The sequence below is a fragment of the Bradysia coprophila genome, unplaced genomic scaffold (genome assembly GCF_014529535.1).
Source record: "Bradysia coprophila strain Holo2 unplaced genomic scaffold, BU_Bcop_v1 contig_350, whole genome shotgun sequence".
Lineage (NCBI taxonomy): Eukaryota > Metazoa > Arthropoda > Insecta > Diptera > Sciaridae > Bradysia > Bradysia coprophila.
Window position 1 is genome coordinate 5,796,114 of NW_023503608.1, and position 19,913 is coordinate 5,816,026.

The window sequence follows — 19,913 nt, forward strand, 5'->3', positions numbered from 1 at the left end:
ATCGAATCAACCTTTTACAGAAGGCATCTGTTATCGACGACAAAAATAAACACCGATATTTAACTAATGTGTTCACTAATATAGCAAAATGTATGTCAAAATAAATGAAGTAAAAGATTCATCATCTATCAATGTCTTAAAAGTAGTTAGAACAGAAGAAGTAATAGAACCGACAATTATACTACTGATATTGTAACAGTGTTTTGAAAGCCAAGGTGGCAGCCAATAGTGTTTACTCTGTTGATTTAAAAAAGGTTGAACCTAACGTTCAAGGAAGATTTTCAGATAAAATTGTTTTTATGATAGCACAATATTTTAGACGAAGGTAAATATTATAAGGATGATAAATTTTTCCTAAAAACAGCTACTGGCGTTTCTGTCTGGTAAGAAAACATTTCATCAAGGAATAACTTCGCCTCAAATACTGTTGAAGATTTTACTGTTTTGTTAATAACTGTAATGGAATTATTGGTGTAACCTAATCACGATTGTGTTAATTCTGTTAAAGAAATCAAATAAAAGCCAACAATGTAGCCAAATTTCTAATCGTTCAGATAAAATTAACCTTCTGTCTTTTGATCTTTGGCAAATACCATTCCCAATGTGTAAGTTTAAGCCCAATTTTCGTTGACCCTTGCAGTTTTATGAACCGAATTAAATTTGCAGTAGGCATTAAACTTTCACTTCCATTCCTTTACCGTAAAAAAAGCTAAAATGTTGAACGGTGCTTATTGTGGAACCACCGTTGATTACTCACCTGTAATCTCTGAAGGGAATTAAAAACCAATAATTAAATTAACTAAAAAATTATTTAATAATTTTCATCTTCCACTTTCACTCAACGAGTCGGCTTTACTTTTACCTTTATGAAACCACTCAAACTCATACCCCCGAAGTCCAGCACTCTTTTCCGTATCCTCGTGAGGAGCTTCTGCCGGACTGACTTTTTCATATTTAACCACTGGCACAAAGCCGTTCGCATTAGCCACATATATGACACCGCGTCGAATATTATCTCTTCCAACAATGAAATAACCACCACGTTTATTACCTGCACTGTCACCTTCTTCGTTGTGTCCGTGATAACCAGCTGTATAATTGAAACGATATAAAACATCGCCGATGAATTCGTTGATCGCATTCTTTGAGCTCAAATGTGTCTTTGATGATTCGATTGGTTTGCTGCTGGTGATGTGATCGGTCGATATTGGAACTGAGATCTCCGATTTCGTTTGCGATGATACTGGTATGGCTACTTGAGCAGAATGAACTGGTTTTGGTGTTGGATGAGTTGATGGTATTGTCACCGATTTCGTTTGCAATGAAACTGGTATGACTGCTCGAGAAGAATGAACTGGTTTTGATGTTGGATAGGACGATGGTGTTTCGTGTACTGTTTTCGTATTTTCATTTTCGTTTTTTTCTTTAATTTGCGGTAAAGCTTTATTGCCAGCTGGATCATTTTTGTTTGGAGAACTGATACGCTTCAATTTTATTGCCTCAGATGCTCTAATGCCTGCACCGGTCATACCAAGGGCAATATCCATTGGAGAAATTTTGCCGATCATTCCTTTATTGGATTTTACTCTAATTTTTGGCAGATCATCGTTATTAGGTATTATGTTGGGAATTAGTGGCATTACAATTTTCTTTGGTACTGCTACTCCTTCCTTGGTTTCACCTACGGGAGCGTCAACCAATTGACTTAGCTTATCAAGTGTCACTTTTTCAAACACCCTACAATCGGAACATGATTTCAACAGTTTTAGTGACTGTGCAGCAGCAGTTACCGGTGCTGACGGAACTGTAGTGGTTGGTGGTGCTGATGTCGTTGTAGGTTTTTCTTTAAAAAAAAAATCTTTACTTTCTTGACCTGACATTACAGGTTACAGGAGGTATTAAGGCTGAGGAACTCACCAAATTTAAATGACGTTTTCAAAGATATCAATTTAAAATTCCCATTTTCATCGGTAGCATACACTGATTGATGGTAAACACCATCTGCGGTGATGAATCCGAATTCCCCATTAATAATGCCATTGGCGTCTGGAGATACAATTTTTATTAATGGTCAGAATGTGCCATTTTAAATTGGACAATTAATTTTCATGAAATACCTTTTTTCTCATGTCTATGCTGGTTTCCTTCGATCCGGTACCCAAATTCGTATGGACGTATTTCTCCATCATAGTATTTCGATTTCGCTATGACCGCGGTCGACGCAATAAAGGGCACCTGGGGAGAAAAATAAAAAAATTGCTTTTGAATGATAACCGTAACCTTGTTCTCTTCTTGTCATTTACTCCAATTTTATGGACTTAAAAATAGATAGAAATTTAATACAAGACAAAATATGATTATCGATGGAGCAGACAGCTGGTGGCAGGGTCGGGCTCACAAAACAAAGGAGCCAATGTGGAAAAGAGGCGCCAACTGTGTAACACGTTTTTATCTAGTGTTTAATGTCTGAGATACTCGACTTGAAGAGTCAGGCCGTATATAAACTATAAGTTGCTACTGTAAATAAAGTGGAAAGTATTTCCAGTTTGAGTTATGAGCTTTGTAAAAACAAATTCAAAATTCAACAAACGTCGAATTTTAACATTGCAATGTGCTTTAAGACAAACTCAGAAGCGGAGAAATTGAAAAATGTACACCGATGAATATTATTAACATTAATTTAATCGGACAGTAACTACATTAAGAGGCACCGGCACTTAGCTAAAATTGTAGCCTACATTTGCGTGTTTCGTATTTCATTTTTTTTAATATCTTTTCATCAGAATCGTTTTTGAAAAATGTACGACCGCAATTCCGACCACGAATCTGTTAGCTTTAAATAAAAATTAGTTTTGGTTGTAGTCTTTTGACCAGCTCTGACAAAAGTGAACAGTTTCATGAAATTTTCATAAACTGCTCATTGTTCTCAGAGCTGGTCAAATTGCTACAACCAAATCTATTTTCTGTTGAAAGCTAACACATTCGTGGTCGGAATTGCGGTCGTACATTTTTGAAAAAGGATTCTGGTGGAAAGATATCATCAAAAGTAAACTAAAATCCAGTTTTTAAAAATCGCCCTAATGTATGCTTTTCGGCAAAGTACCGGTGCCTCTTAACGAACAAGCAAATACTCTGAGAGACAGTTTTAACAGATGAAGACACTAACGTGGAATTATTGAATTTGACTGAGTGTTTTTCAGAACACAACTTTTTCCAAGACTTTTGTCGGAGTGGTTCAATGGCGGAAATATTTGGGTCGTTGTGGCATTTTTCTTGAAAAGGATTAAACCGTTGAAAGCTTTCGAGTCTCAAAATGACGATATTTCAGGTTAATTCAAATTGGTAATGGCGGATAAAATTATGTATTTAGTGGGACATCCCCAAAGTTTATAGCCTTGTAATTTATCTACATTTGGCAGGGCCTATTATTTTGGAATCGATTTTGGGAATATTTGGGAATATTTGGGAATATTTGGGAATTTTGGGAATATTTGAGAATATTTGGGAATATTTGGGAATATTTGGGAATTTTGGGAATATTTGTGAATATTTGGGAATTTTGGGAATATTTGAGAATTTTTGTGAATATTTGGGGATTAATTCCCAAATAATTACTCCTTTTGAATATATTATCCCAAAATGTTTGGTTTCTATTTTGTATTGTTATCAATAAAGCTTTATAAATCGTGTTTGAATACCATTGACATTTGATCTCATCCATCAGAAGTTTATTTTCGATGTTCACAAATGACTTAGAAATAAACCAGTGGCATTACAGCAGGTATTTTCTATCGTTTAAACTTTTACACCTCGTCTACTTCCCAAATATTCCCAAAATTCACAAATATTCCCAAATATTCACAAATATTCCCAAATATTCCCAAATATTCACAAATATTCTCAAATATTCCCAAATATTCCCAAATATTCCCAAATATTCCCAAAATTCCCAAATATTCCCAAATATTCACAAATATTCCCAAATATTCCCAAATATTCCCAAATATTCCCAAAATTCACAAATATTCCCAAATATTCCCAAAATTCACCAATATTCACAAATATCCCCAAATATTCACAAATATTAACAATATTGATTCCCAAACGATGAGGCTGATGAAATCACAGTAGGCACTGCGTTTCTGTTATACAGATAGATGACTTGTTTTTGTTGTATGAGTTAAAACATAATCCTAAGCGGTAGCTCGTATCACTAAAGCCTCCAAATTTGACACTTGTCAATTCAGTGTTCATGCTAGTAGCAGGGCTGTGCCGTAACACATACATTTTTTGGGGTACCTCCAACGCCGCTGGCTTAAAACACTTTATTATGTATCACAAATTTTATAAGCATGATATCCACTGAATCGTTCAAATTTTATTTAAGTCTACGTCTACCTGGTCTTAAATTTTTGTGAATATTTGGGAATATTTGGGAATATTTGGGAATATTTGTGAATATTTGGGAATATTTGGGAATATTTGGGAATATTTGGGAATTTTGGGGATTAATTCCCAAATAATAGGCCCTGACATTTGGATATCGGTGCATACCATTAATTCAGACTGTAGAGCTTAAAGTTGTTCACAAGTGAAATAAATTTAAGTCGTGGAAAGAAAACAGTTCGCCTTAGATTCAGCTAAACTAATGTAGGCAATTTTTATTGTACCTTCGCATGAAGATAATCAGTTAAAATTGTTCTGCAAGATGCATGCATCGGTCTAAACGATAATAATAAATAAACAATCATCTGAGATCGACAAGTATCTGATATTTAACTTGAGAGGTTCCGAATGTGTCAGAGCCGGAATAACAGTAAAATGAAAACGATTACCCGTGTAAATTAAGACACGATCAACTCTATTAACTATATTGCATATCTACAATTTTTTCTTCAGAGGTGCGTTGGCGAGAATTTGCATTTTATCAATATCATAAACAACCACCAATTAGAGATTGAATGCGCTTCGAAATTAGTAAAGTTATAACAAACCTACATTTCTGGTTTACAGAAAAGAATTTAATTTTAGAATTTTTTGTTTGTAGATTGTAAATCTAGTTTTGCAATTTAGTTTAAAAAACACTCGGTTTTCAAGCGCTATGTAAATTAGGAGAACAAAAACTATTTATAAGTTAACCACAGCTTTTTCGGTGCATTTAATCGTGATTATTAAGTATTTGTTATAGTTAGCCTATTTTGCTCTTGGTCTGATCAATCCTGTTCAACTATCAGATTTATCAATGCTTTTTTAGGCAGTAGATGTGTAGTTGTGTGAGGCCGAGTGTGACAATGCACATCGTGCGCCTGAAAAAGAATTTACGAATTTATCTCAAAAAAGGCAACAGAAGTTTCACTTTTCGTCAACTCGGCTTCGCCTCCTTAGGACAAGCTTATGCCTAGTCGGTAAAAAAAAATATTTCAGCCACAAGATGTGTATTGTCACACTCGGCCTGCACGTATACACAATGCCTGAGAAAGTTTTTATTACTCGAAGACATAAAGTACTTGATTAGGCTCACGATGTGATTAAACACACGACCTGCGGCCTAAGTGATTCGTCTTGGTGGATGTTTGTAGATTTTTTAATGAGCCCAACTTCAGTCTGATATGGAGAAGTCTGTCGTTGCCTGTTTTAGCTTTTTAAAAACACACTTTTTTGATTTTTTTTTTTTCAATTAAGCTGGTCGTTTTTCCTCGATACAAGATCATTGATTATCTACATACACACGTCTTTCACAATACACTTTTTCCTTATAAGCTTCGAATCTTACATTACAACAGAAATTTAGTCATCGCAAACGCCCATCAATCACACTATTAAGTTCAACATAAAATCATTACTGGAAACATGTTCGAATGACCATATCCACTTAATCATTGTCTATAACGCGTTATAACGATCAGATTTGTTATTGAATTTGACCAAAATGTGTCTACCTTGAGTTTTGTGATGATGTAGATGATGTAGTGTGATGATGTCGTTAACATCCAGTACAGTATGCGAAATTTATTTAAATGACCCTAAACTAAATTGCAGAAATTAAAATTTTTGGCGAAATTGGATGTCGTCGAAAATATATCATACGAATTCTAATTAAATTAACAAAATGACAATAAAGAGATGAACTAGCTGCGGTTATAAGATACGTTAACATTAATAAAATATGGAATCCGGAAAACAATAAACAAATGATTCCGTATGAAATTATAAATTCAAAAATATACACGAAATATAGCTGAATGAAGGCTGTTGGGTTGAACATTCGATCATCGAGAAAAGGAGTGTGCGCGACAAGCGAAGAAATGCCAAAATTTACGGATGAGACACGAGACAAAGGAAAATTTATTTGAAATATTTAAAACTACCGATTCCGCAGCTATAACTAATTTACTGCATATAAATGACTTAATTAAAATAATTTAGACCGATCGATATTCAATCAATAACTATAATCAACACACACAACGTATATGATGACAGAGCTTTTGTTGATTTACTTAATTTCAAGCTCTCAACAAAAGCTCAATTTTGTCCATAAATAACAAATTTATTTTAATAAATCTCTTGAGAATCAGAATAATATTAAAATTATGCCGAATTCAGGTATCTGAAGTGGTTTGGTTAATTTTTGGAACATTTGGTTAAACAAAAAAAAACAACAAACCAGAATGATTATTAATATAACCAGCGCGGCAATACATAAATACTCCAAATTTCGGTTGAGATAATTTAGTAATAAAATCGATTGGAAATCAATTAAATAAAAATAAATTTAATTTATCGTGTGAATTCCGGGTGTGAATAAAGCTGGAAATTAATTTGACTGAGTTTGTGGTTGAAAATGTGCTGCGAGTTTAATGCAACAAATTAATGGTTAGACATGATAGATTTACATAGCAGTGCAAGAGACGTCTAATGCGAGATATCACTTAAAGTTTCTTTCCATCGAACAAATTAAGTTTTTTTCTTCGAATTTCGCATTTTATACGTTCACACGGAACAGGATTACATTTTATTCCGAAGGAACACAAAACAAAAATGGTGTGTATTTCAGGTGTTATAAATATTATGCACCCGTGCAGTCGTGGTGACATTATGTAGATCATAAACGTTAAGCAACAGGAGCTAATTGTGAGAAAATGTCTTCTTTTATATTCAACAATTTTCTTGATTTCTGGAAATCTAGAAATAAATATTTTATTACAAAAGAGGCAATATGCTAATAACCGCACTATGTGTGCTATGTTCATAAAGTGATATTAACTGATGTCTACAATAGAACTTTACACAGATACTTTAAAACGTTACCATCACCTTTTCTCGGCTGCGAAAGCAAAAATAAGCAACCAGCTGTGACTAACGTTATCTTAAACAGCAAAACACATGTCAGACCAAATGAAGTAAAAGATTTTGTTATTTAGATTAAACGAAGTAAAAGATACGAAAGGTATGCTAGGTGTAAAAATAAGTATTTGGCATATTACCATGATCTCAATTTAAGTTCTTGCTCGAGAATTTATGAAATTTTATGTTTTACATACCAGATATGACAATGAACCAAATAAGTAAATTTATCTTTCATTGAAAGTGCACCTAAGTTCCCATTACTTCTAGGGTACAAAAAATGGATCCTTTATTAGAAATTCTTTTGGCGAAGACATTTTAAAGAGATTGAAATGTTTTATTTCATTAGTTTTATCGTACATTGTAAATCATTATCGATAATTACGTTTCGCAAATTTCTTAGCCATTTAAATAATTTCAATGAATCTAACTCTTCACTACCACTTCAAATAAAAACGCTTGTGCTCATTGGGTTTGTGCCATTTTGCTTATAATATGCAACTGGCCGCAGTCAGTAGACAACTTGTTTCGTTTTTTAAATTCATCATCTATTTATCCATAATCTTGACAATAATTCTTGATAAAAAAAATATTCATAAATCCTTGCAAAGAACGTGTTTCAAAATTATCAGCAGGAAAATTGATAAAAAATTAGAAGATTCAACAATAACAAGGTCATCATTAGAGCCAGTTCGGTTTTCAAGTTGAAACGATATGCAGTTTTGCCATATGCAAAATTTGGTGTTAAATCATTCTATTCTACCAAAAAAAAAAAATATTTCGACTTACTATCCAAAGAAATCCAATTTTACGTCCGGTAAACATTTTTCACATAAATTCACTAAAAAATTTAAAGTTTGAAATCGAAAAATTAAAAACTTTCAGGATCACCAAAACTATTTTACTTTCTATCACAAAATAAAAATTGGTTGTAAGTAATCGTACGAGTATACAAGCTCTCGTTAGAAACTTTTACTATTTCAGTTACAAACCGAACAGAGTAAATAAAAACTAACTTCTTCCTCACTGCGAATCCAAACTAGAATTGTTTTCAAAATTCAAACAGTTGAATTTTTGCAGATTATTTTTTCCCCAAATAAACAAAAATTAATTTGAATAATTTTCAGAAATATATTGTTGTCGTTTACCGGTCGCATAACAGACTTGCTTTATCGTATCGATTAGAATCCTCTTGCGCCTCTATATAACTATCACATTAAGGTTTCCATTTCCGTAATATGATCTACTGGTTTCGTCAAGTCGAAGTGAGCTCATGGAATCTATATCGTTCTGAATCTAATCGTTTTAGGAACGATATCGAAACAAATCAAAGCCATTAATAGTTTCCAACAAGACTGGCGATTGGTTTTTTACCCTATTTTAAGCGGGAAATTATGTTTTTCTATTGCAAATTGAAAATATTACAATGATGTGCACTGAGTATGTAAAAGTTCACTTCATTTTTTCTATATTGTTGGTAGTGAATTTGTTTCTGGTGCTCATCAAAATCGAATAATGTTATAACGATCATCATCATTGTGATTCAATAAGTATATAGAAACAAATTAGCCTTAAGTTATACATTAAAAATTATAAGAAAATCAGCATTTAGACAAGAAACGATGAGTATATTCACAGGCAAACATTTTTACTTTCATGCGTTGTTTTTAACTTGGGAAACAAATGTAGATCTAACGAAGATTACAAAAGAAACTTTAAGCTTTTCGTTTGAGTGGTTTGTCGTCTGACTCTTGACTTGTTTGTTTAGTTTAGTTTTGTTTGTTTCGATTCCTATTCATCTATGGATGCTCAATGCTGTGATCTGTAGTGAAATTTGCGAACAAGTTAACTCACGGACGTTTCAATTATGGTCTCTAAGGTGAACGTTGTTTTAGACGTGATTCTTTAACGAAAGCTCAAACTTGAGAAGACAAAATAATTTCGTTAAAAGCTTTTGAGCATTTGAAAACCTTGGCAATATATGTTGCTACGGTATAGAGATGAGTTAATAGATAATACATTCACTGAGCGAGCGAATATACTTTGAAAACACAACTCGACCCTTTGAAAATCACTGCACTCCAAGAGCCCGGTATCATTTTGACTTTCATCCACAGTGCTTTGCAATGCAGATTTCGGAGTGTGAACCATTCACCTCAATTGCAAATAGATCGAAAACTTATTTATCGTGAGAATATGTACAATATTGGTCCATGGCGAACAGCACAGAGGATAACCTTGGTTTATGAGTAGTCAATTAATTGAAGTAGGGAATTGGAAGAGACAATTTAGTCTATGCTACCACTTACCAAAGTCATTTAAAAAAAATAAGTTTTCTTCTCATCAGGAACATTAATTACTTCAATAATTTTCATCGAACAATCACAGAAATTTTATTTAAAACAAAATATCCGTTTCACTACAAAAAAAAATTATGCTTTCGGCAAATGTGCACCTTCCGGTCGATAACCGTTCTCATCGGCAACGTAGTTCAAAGAATATTGCTGTCCATCGGCAGCGACCCAAGAAATTGTTCCACGAACGGCCAGAGCAGCATGATCGGTACCAACATTTTTCAATTCTGCTTCTTCTTGTCGGGCTACACCATCGCTCGTTTCATAACTGCAGTTGAATTAGAACATACGAAATATGAGAAATCACTGTGAATTTCTAACGAAAGTTTTTTTTTAAGCTTTTATAACGATTTCCTTGGTTCGTCGTCTAACTCTTTCGTTTTGTAACATTATTGAGAAAAATTAATTTTTATTTTTAGAAGATGTGCATTTTGCGGAAGTTGCAAATCTGCTGCTTCAATTGTCAACATTTTTAAGTTCGATAAAAAAATCTTGTACTTCATTAGATCTACAATGTAATTTTTTTGTTCTATATACCATTGGTCATTTCTTATTTTCATAGTCATTGTCGCCAACAGATGGTGGTAGACATTGTTATTGTTTCGATGTCTGTCTCAAATAATGATATTTTGTGTCCTAAGGTAGATTATTTTGTTTTGTGTGTAAACGATGTTCAATCATTATCAATTTTACTGCTATTGTGCTTAATTAGGAAATGAAAAAATAAATATTTGTTCGAAAAATTTGAAGTTTGATGCAAATTTTCACAACAAATTCAACCAGTCACATACAGCTATTATCTGTTATCGATAATGACGAAAAAAAACAAATAATAACAAGCTCTGGGTAACATGGTCCTTTATATAGTATGTTCAAAAAAATGAAGTACAAGATTTGAAATCTACAGATTCTCCTATTTCGGTCGAATAAATAAAATAAAATTCTGGAATCATCATTACATTGTATTGCAATTTTCATTATTATTTTTGGGACGTCCGTTTTTAGAATAAATGTGGCACACTGTGACCGGGAATTAAACAACTTCAAGGAAAATAAGGTTTTTTTTCATGTCCTCTTCTCTGAATTGTCAACTTGTTGAATATTTTTACTGTTAGTTTTGTTGTGTCACTTACGCGAATTTGTATCCATCAATTCCAATGTTATCGTTCTCGTATCGCAACACTTGGGCGTTTTTCGAATCGTCTAGTGGCGCAGCCAAGACACACATAACCAAAGCACCAAATACAATTACGGATTTCATTTTCCTTTCTGTTTTTTAAATTGTGGATAAAACACTGGTCTTGTATTACCGAAAGCGTTTTGATCAAACGAAATGGGATCGATCGAAATTGTTTATTGCGACTAGTACTGTGGCTCATAGATTTGCTCGTTTTATATTCACTTTTTTCCGAGATGTATGTATACACAGCATAGTGATAGATGAAATCGAAATTGGTAAGAAAACTTTTGTTATGTATAATAGATAGAGTACACACGAAATATTTAAGTGAATGCTCGAGGGGTAAGTAACAATGGATAATCATGTGCTACGTATGGAGAGTAGCAATATTTTCGACTCATAGATTTTTATAAATTTCTGACCTTTACCTAACTTTCCGAGTAATGACTCTAGCGCTAGAGCTCTGCAAGGTGGCATAATGGACATTACTTTTCTCTCAGAGGCAATGAAAAGCCGAATTTCAGGTTTAAATTTGGTCCACCGTTGGTCTTTTACTTCACTAGTTTTTTTAAGTTTTATACATTACTTACGAATGGGGCAAATGATGGAAATGGTACTTCTTGTGTGAAATTTGTCGATCGAGGCGTAGCCGAAGTCGGTAAACACACAAGAAGTACCACATTGCTAAGTGAGGTATTTTTTTAAAACTTAAAATTATGTTCCTAGGGAGGTAAATGCCTTATTACCTCCCTAGTAAATTAAACGAATGTTCCCATGTATAAAATTCATATCTATTTTCTATTATCACAGATGCACAATCTACTAATTAATGTAAACTGTATTTTCGTAAGTCTGTAAATTCTAACAGACGCTGTCCAACCATTACCTATTGTTGCTTACCCCTCGTGAATGCTCCACTAATGTGATGTCCAGAGAGAGGTAGTATAGAGAGTGGGAATCATAAGCTGTAATTATAATGCAATTGATATGATTGTTGATGGTACTTCTCGCAGAGGCTGATTGGAGCCATTGTTTGAAATTAAACAGAAATTTTATTTACAAATGTTAGTTTTGACATAACCGAACATTGTGGCGAATCTTTTGAAAACGATTAGCGAAAAAAAAATGTTTGAAGAGTTACATTGCTGGTCAAGACGTAAACGCTTTTTTCCTTTAATGTTTGCATTGTTCGTAAAATATTATTTGAGAGAATAGCAACAGAGAAAAAAAAATCAACACGAAAAAGTGGAACAGTGTGTTATACGATGAACCACCAACAATGTACGAGTTTATGAAGAAAAATGATTGTTATTATGACATCAGAAATAAAATGGATATTTGGTAAAGTTTAATGACTCTTTCATTGTGGCTCGTTTAACATATATATGATTGGTAATGGTAGTGATCATTGAGACGTTTCAGCACTTTGATGTTAAAGTTTTTTTTTGGTTATCCGTTCAGACGAACCCGTATTAGGTAATACAAGGTGTGCACGAGTGTAATAACGAGAAAGTGCTGCCATTTAAAGTGAAAATAATAAATCGAACAGGGTGCGAAGGTAAATTGTCTACATTATCTTCAGATCAGTAAGATTTATATGTGAGGCTATTCTTAGAGCATCCACTGGTGTCATGATTCTCGTGTTCAAAAAATATCTTCAAAACACTAAAGTCTAAATCTTCCTTTTAGTGATGCTTTATAGCTAATTGTGATGGTGATAATAGTATATCTTTTACAACATTAAACACTTCATCATCATTACAATTATCGAATCTTTTCTTCACGTTATATCATCTGATTGATTTAAAATCTGTTACTTCATTAGTTTGAACATAAATTTTACTATATCAGATCACTTATTGAGTATTCGTCGCTAATTATTGCCGTTGCGATTATGAGATGACTTAACACAATTCAATGATTTCCATTCATCAGATTGGCTTTATTTCAACACCAAAATTTGGTGCCAGTGAGATGATTCGCGTCAATTAACACTTACTTGCAGCAATGATTGTCTGAAATAATCCTAGCTAATGTGAACGTTCCGTAACAATTATATTCGGTCGCATATCGGATGGTCAGAACGATTCATTGATTTTTTTTTTCATTCATTTTTATTTTCGCTTTCATCAAATTCAAAATTATTATGCAATTTTGACCTTAAACAGCTCACACAAAAATAATTTTGCTCGAAATAGATACACTCAGATGTATATATACAAACATAAATACGACATGAGTCTGTATAGTTCAATAGTCTTATCTCAAATGTGCGTCTCTAAACCGTAAATTGATATAGACGAGAAATTTTTATTTTCGAATTTTTAATATGTTTTTAGCGAATCGGTTACAACTGACTCGGTACGGAAATAAAATCGACATAATGAAAGGTTTATGTTTGAAGCCAAAGACGAAAGTACGTTAAATGCCTTCTAGTAAAAAGGCAATTTTTTCGTAATCTACATCACGTTACCCTGTGACGAAAAGTACGCATTTCGTCCCGCCTGTCAAAGCTTGAAGTACTCGTAAACTTGTGACAAAATCTCGGTTCATACGTAGGTATGTCAGTCAAATTTTGGTGTCGGGGAGAATATCAACAGTTTTACTATCTGATATATTACTTTATTTGATCTAAGAATTTTCAAAGTTTTTCTTTGCAAATCTTTTACTTCATTTTTTTACCATGCTTTTTGCAATATAAGACCGCATTAGTCAGAGTTTGTCGTTTATTTATGTTATTATCGATAACAGATGATAAAAAGCATGAATTGCGTAGCTGGCTGGCTTTATTTTACAGCTCGTTCGTTTTTGATGATGGTAGGTGAAAGATCATTTATGAAAATGTCATTTTTTTCACCATCACCCTACTAAGCAGAAATTCAAGCAAGTAATGTTTTGAAGAACAAAATGTAAATCATAAACTACTCCAAATAGATGAAAACATGAATATTCATGGAATAAAAGGAAAATTAAAATTTTTTCTCTTCTCTAAATCTTGTTTCACATATTTACTGATTTGAATATTTAAAATATAAATCGTATCAAGTTTGCGGAGTTATTGTAATTTTATTGTCAAGGCCAAAGACAAGTTTGTGTCATGGATCTAACACCCAAATCTACATCACACACGTAATCATTTAATTATAATAATCTCTTCTGTTGTAAATTTCATAAGTTTTGCTAACGGCTCGAAGGCGTTGATGATCCATATAATAACCTTAACTGGACTGCGTTTCTACGTTCAATTTTATACTGATGTACTACACTTTATACCCTACGTCATGCTACACGTATTTATTAATTGAGCTATCATTCGCCTCATTCAATAGACGAATTTTCACACAATTTTAATCCTCAATGATTAATCATCGCTTGACTAAGTCAATGAAACCGATTGGCTCTTAATGTAATTTTAGTTTTTGTTTAATTTTTTTATCTAAGAAATTGTAATTGGCGAAACACGACTGATTCATCTATTGATTCGTATTTATGCACACACATTTGCTTACTTTCATCGTTAGATTTCTATGTATGTGACAATCATACTAAGTGCTTCGTGAGGGCTTATCACATGGGACTATATTATCATGTCATTCATTGACAACAGACATAATCGTCTAATTTAAAAGGTGAAAATTAAAAACTTTCTTTTATGCATTTAGTTAGGGCTCAAAATAGGACAATTTCGTGTCAATGGAATCTATTAATTCATTCGTCTTCGGTATATTCAAGGTACTTAAGGAAATTCTTTTACTTCATTATCTGTAACACATTTACAGGGTGTTACACTAGCCAATGCAAATCGTTTATTTTAGAATGGTCTCTACCCTACACAACATTTCGTGCAAAAATTTGTATTCGAAATTTCTGGAGATTGTAATAGTATTTTACATGCTTTTGTTTTCACTAGGTTCGAAAGTGGCTTATTGCACACATAGGGAAAACAAGAAATTTGGTTTAGGTTTCAAAAGCATGTAAAATTTATTACATAACTCGATATAAAAGTTGAAAAAACTCGTTTTCGTGTGTTGATTAACCTCGGCTTCGCCTCGGATCAACGAAATTCACACGAAAATTCTAATTTTTAAATTTTTCATCCAGGGAAATGATAAGCACGGCGCCTCACGACTGGGATAGAAATTTCAAGACGATGCGACCAGAACGTCAACCATATAGTTAAGCTATATGAGATATATCGTTATTAAAACAAACTGTCAAAATTTTACATACAAATGTAAAAAAAGTTTGACAGTTCAACCGTTCTATGAAAAAAGCAGTCAGGCGTGTTCTATCCAAGGGCGTCCATTGGAAGGGAAATGCTTTATTACCTCCCTAGTAAATTAATATATACACACTTGCCACGAAGAAGTCGAGGCTTGCCGAGACTGATAGTGACAAGTGTGTACTCTATTTTATCACATAAGCGAAAACAAGACAACAACATAGACCTGAAGTGTAATTTTTGAATTATTCTTCTAGTTAAGTAATTTTGACATCCGAACACCGCGCGTATGTGATAAAATATTAAAGTTAGATCAGTCACCTACTTTGAGAAGAGATTTGTAAAGAGATTTTTGTATAAAATACTGACTTGCATCTAAATCTACTTATGTTGTGAACTGTCTTGTTCCATAGATTCAATTAAAAATTTAAAAAAAAATCTTTTAATTTCTCCAAGATTCTATTTATTTGCTTAGCAACTGATACCTGACTGACCTGCATCTATTCACCTAAAAAAAGAAGATTCTCATGTTGCCGGAAGTAGAAGCTTGCATCCAAATAATCTGTTAACACAACGGTCTCGGAATATTTTCTTACGAAAAAAACTTGTTAGAACCATAATTTAAAATAAGTTGCGCCGGCCGGTTGATTGTATTCGAAAGAGCAAATGTCCACCATATCATTTTTATTAACAAGAACAGTGATGATGAAATATTAACCTTTTTGAAAATAGAATTTCTGATTTTGTTAGAATGAACAGAAACGGGTTGTAGTGAGAATCGCTTGGTTAAATATCACAAAGAAACAGGCTTCAATCAAAAAGTTCAAAATATTTGAAATGATAATACCAACACTACTAACCATGAAAAATTAATTAGTTGGCTAAAATGCAGTTTTTTTTCATCGAATATTTTAATTTATTCTTTGAACACGAGTTTGCGAATTTTTTCTCTCTCTAAATGGTCAATTTTATATGCCAGTGCCTTATACTACTAGCCACTTTTGAAGATTTGGTTTTTTTTTCGCTAGATTTTTGATTCATGAATATTTACAATATTGGCGATTTAATCGGATATTTATTGCACCGGCGTATTTTCGGAATGAGTATAAAATGGGATGAGAAATCGATTCAGATCAACAGTGTTCTCTCAGAAGTTCTCGTGTTTACATTCAAAAGTTTTATCGAAAAACAAATCAATCAATTCAAAATGAAGATGATCATTATTTTCGCTGCTTTGATCGCTGCTGTACTTGCTGCTCCAGTCGATGATTCTAATGTTGCCCAAGTTCTTCGATATGAAAATGACAACGTCGGTATTGAAGGATTCAAATACGGGTACGTTATACGACAATTTGTCGGAATTCGTGTAACTAAACGGATGTAACGACTAATCAATTTGCAATTTTTATAGGTTTGAAACCAGTGACGGTATTTCACGAGATGAACAAGGTGAATTAACCGATGTCGGTACCGACGAAGAAGCAATTCAAGTTCGAGGACAATTCTCTTACACTGGTCCCGATGGTGTACTATACACAGTTGTATACACAGCCGGTAAACAAGGATTCGTACCAAGCGGTGACCACATCCCAACCAAATAAATTATCCAATAAGACGATGCACTCTTTCTGTACATACAAAACCGCATATCCTCAACATTGAAAATGAACAAAATATTTTATTTTATGAAAACGACTTAGACCTCGATAAATGACTGTGAGATAATTGTACATTGTTTTAGACACGAGAAATAAATATAAAATGAAAAATAATGAATGGTTGTTGGCTTTTCGTTTAAAAAATGAATCTTTGCTGTGTTATATTGGCTGATAAACCCTCTAAAATATCAAATTATTCGTTACAAATCAACTGGAAAATCAACTGGATATAGCAGATTAAGAATTAATTGCAAGGGAAAAGATGCAGAGCTTACGCGTAGGAAACATTTCTAAGGCAAAGATTACCTGGTATTGAGAAGTATTCAATTTTTTGGACTTCAGAAGGTACAGGTTGTCTTTGATAAGATTTTACAACGGTGAACAAGCTGTGTTAACATAATATCTCGCAGCATGTCTCTACACAGAAATGAAAACAGTATTCACATTAGTTATCTGTTATTGACAATGATAACGAAAGTAATCGACAAAAGCTGGTTAGTGGTCAGTTAACTAGTGAACTAACTATAAAGCATTTTGTATGAAATGAATCGCGGGAAAATAGTGACACAGTGTGTACACGATAGGTCGGAGCGGATACGATTATTTCAGTCTTTGTAGTCTATTTATTAGTACAATGATTTCCGTTTCCCGTCTAAATTTCAACAAAATTACTGTGCTCTCAAACAGGTTTTGTACCTGTTATATGGGAGTTTGGGAGTTATATATCTGCACCTCAGTGAACTCCAAAATAGTCGAGCAAAAGTTGTCACATGCGAGGAAAAATAAGAAGTTACAATTACAACCCGATTCTCCTTATTTTTCCAGATCCAGACGCACTATAAATGTTACGACATTTAGATATATGTAATGTAATCAATGGATTGCAACCATTGAAAATTTGATTTGTTTATTTTCTCTCACAGTGTCAAACCATACAAAAAATGTAAGGTGCAATACCTTGATATGCACATTATTTAAATAACACATTTTTTTAGTGGACCCTAGAGAAAGTGGACTAGGTCCCTCCTTTTGGACGGGCCAGGTTCCTTGAGAATATTTGTTCTCAATTTCATTGTATTTTTCATTGTTAAGGGTCAATTAAAAGTCAATGATTCAGGAGACTTGTCTGAGTAAGTAACTAGACACATTTTGTATTGAAATAAATTCGGTTACATGCTGGAACTGGTCAAGAATTGGTCGACACTGGGGTAGTCAAAATCGTTTTTGATTGATATCTCTCACAAAAAGAAACGGGTCTGTCTGAAATTATAGTCGTTGGTAGGCATTTATGTCGTTGGCAGGCACATTGGACTTTCAAAAAATTTGAAAATCTTCGTGTGTACGGTGTAGGAGACATTCTAAGACGAAACTAAACTTTTCGAAGTGTTTACAAAAAACTACAGTACACGACCTGGACGATATTAATATCGTTGTACAAGTAATGACCTCTACTATTTGTGACACCATAAAGGAATCCACAATTTCGGTTAAAGTGTACATGTCCTACTACAAGAATTCTCTAGAATTCCAATTTTCAATTAATTCAATTTGATCATATAAAAATTCCTAAGTTCTTCAGGAAGCGCCCGTCTTCCCAGAATGGCCTTCTCAAAAATGGGAAGGATTCGGAAAATTTTCGACTTTTCCGTATTTGCTTCATTTTCTAAATCCTATTGGTTAGTGACCCACGTGTAAAATATGATTATAATATACTAATAAACACTTAATACAGTGCCACAATTTCCATACTGGGAAGACGGACGTTTCATGAAGTTAATAAAAAAAATTTTATGACAAAATTGAATTAATTGACATTTTTTCTATAAATTTGAGGCTTTAAACAAAATTTCGCAAAGAGTTTTTTTTTGATGCAAATTGTAATTCTACAGAATTTTTGTAACAGTACATACACTTGAACCAACATTGTGGATTCCTCCTACACCGCTCACACGAATATTTTCGAAAATTTTAAAAGTCCAACATGTGCGTAACTAAAATGTCTTCCAACGACTATAATTTCAGGCAAAACTGTTTCTTTTTGTGAGAGATATCAATGAAAAACGATTTTGATTACCCAAGTGTCCAGTGCCGGCCTGGCTCCAAAAAGCCCTTCGGGGAAAAGTTCAAAAAGCCCAACTTTTCGGGGACCATTTCGTACTAGGCCCATGGGACTATGAGTTTTATAAGCTCTAGGCAATATTTTTTAGTTCGATTTCATTAAAAAATTAAGTAATTAAGAGGTAATTATTTTGACGTCCATGCAAATGATTTCACGTTATCGCCAATGTTTAATTCAAATGTTAATTCATTCCACTAACATTGACCGTAATGCCTGTAGGTGTTGTTGTACAGATATGAAAGAAGGATCGATTTCTTATTTTTAGTTAATAGAAGTTAAAAGTTAACTTTTAGCTATTTGAAAACTCAAGAACTTAAAGTTGCAAAGCAACCTGAAACGACCTGATGGTATACCTACGACGTTCACGGCTACAATAAATTAAGTACAATGTGTTTCAATATTTTTATACTGCAACCTTGCACCAGGGCAATATACTCCATTTTATGACCTGTTTAATGTTAGGTAATTGCTTGAAAATTCCAAAATTGTTCGAAAACAGACTGTAAACTAGTACCTTTGAAGTGTGCCGTATCCTCAGTATCCGAGATACCAGAAAAATATTCAGACAAAATCCAGAAAAAAAGCTTAAAAAAAATTATTTAAAAACGACCAAAAATATATATGAACTAGGAAAAGACACAGGTCATAGGAAATAATTTAGGAAATCACAATCAAAATAATAAAATTTAAAAATTTTAGTTTTAGCAAATTACTCATTCAAATAAGAAAATTTGATTCACAGCTAAAGTATAGGAGAATCAATCACATAGACAAAACTCCGATAAAAAATATGTTTAAATATTACAATTAAGTTTCATTACAAAGCATTTCATTAAAACAATTAAAATAAACAAAAGAAAAAACTAAAAACTGAAGAAACAAGAACTGAATAAAAATTCTTCGTTAAATTTTCATATCGTGTGCTCGAGTTAATTCCCGAAAAACATGAAAAAGAAAAAATAAACATTGGTATGTCTATGAAAAATAAAAAAAAATAAAAAATAAAAAACTAGAGTAAATAAAAATCATCGAC

General features: G+C 33.0%; 3 protein-coding genes across 3 annotated transcripts; 1 reads left to right on the forward strand and 2 right to left on the reverse strand.

Moving 5' to 3' along the window:
- Window positions 1-821: 821 nt before the first annotated feature.
- Window positions 822-8,394, reverse strand: LOC119081099. Its single transcript, XM_037189838.1, has 4 exons — window positions 8,137-8,394; window positions 2,118-2,235; window positions 1,918-2,046; window positions 822-1,843 (listed from the first exon to the last, which is right to left on the reverse strand). Exons 1-4 carry the CDS (start codon window positions 8,170-8,172, stop codon window positions 822-824), a joined length of 1,305 nt encoding a protein of 434 aa, XP_037045733.1. The 5' UTR covers window positions 8,173-8,394.
- Window positions 8,395-9,715: 1,321 nt separating this feature from the next.
- On the reverse strand, window positions 9,716-11,133 carry LOC119080555 (flexible cuticle protein 12-like). The gene is made up of 2 exons (XM_037188970.1): window positions 10,835-11,133; window positions 9,716-9,969 (listed from the first exon to the last, which is right to left on the reverse strand). Exons 1-2 carry the CDS (start codon window positions 10,960-10,962, stop codon window positions 9,780-9,782), a joined length of 318 nt encoding a protein of 105 aa, XP_037044865.1. The 5' UTR covers window positions 10,963-11,133; the 3' UTR covers window positions 9,716-9,779.
- Window positions 11,134-16,228: 5,095 nt separating this feature from the next.
- On the forward strand, window positions 16,229-16,872 carry LOC119080537 (flexible cuticle protein 12-like). Its single transcript, XM_037188950.1, has 2 exons — window positions 16,229-16,438; window positions 16,515-16,872. Exons 1-2 carry the CDS (start codon window positions 16,311-16,313, stop codon window positions 16,702-16,704), a joined length of 318 nt encoding a protein of 105 aa, XP_037044845.1. The 5' UTR covers window positions 16,229-16,310; the 3' UTR covers window positions 16,705-16,872.
- The last annotated feature ends 3,041 nt before the right edge of the window (window positions 16,873-19,913 follow it).

Bases quoted from the DNA above. Each gene is read 5' to 3' on its own strand.
- LOC119081099 (XM_037189838.1), bottom strand. From the start codon at position 8,172: ATGTTTACCGGACGTAAAATTGGATTTCTTTGGATA. The intron at 2,236-8,136 runs GTAAGTCGAAAT...TTTTCTCCCCAG, and splicing joins AAATTGGATTTCTTTGGATA to GTGCCCTTTATTGCGTCGAC. The intron at 2,047-2,117 runs GTATTTCATGAA...TTGTATCTCCAG, and splicing joins GCATAGACATGAGAAAAAAG to ACGCCAATGGCATTATTAAT.
- LOC119080555 (XM_037188970.1), bottom strand. From the start codon at position 10,962: ATGAAATCCGTAATTGTATTTGGTGCTTTGGTTATGTGTGTCTTGGCT. The intron at 9,970-10,834 runs GTAAGTGACACA...ATTCAACTGCAG, and splicing joins ATTGATGGATACAAATTCGC to TTATGAAACGAGCGATGGTG.
- LOC119080537 (XM_037188950.1), top strand. From the start codon at position 16,311: ATGAAGATGATCATTATTTTCGCTGCTTTGATCGCTGCTGTACTTGCT. The intron at 16,439-16,514 runs GTACGTTATACG...CAATTTTTATAG, and splicing joins ATTGAAGGATTCAAATACGG to GTTTGAAACCAGTGACGGTA.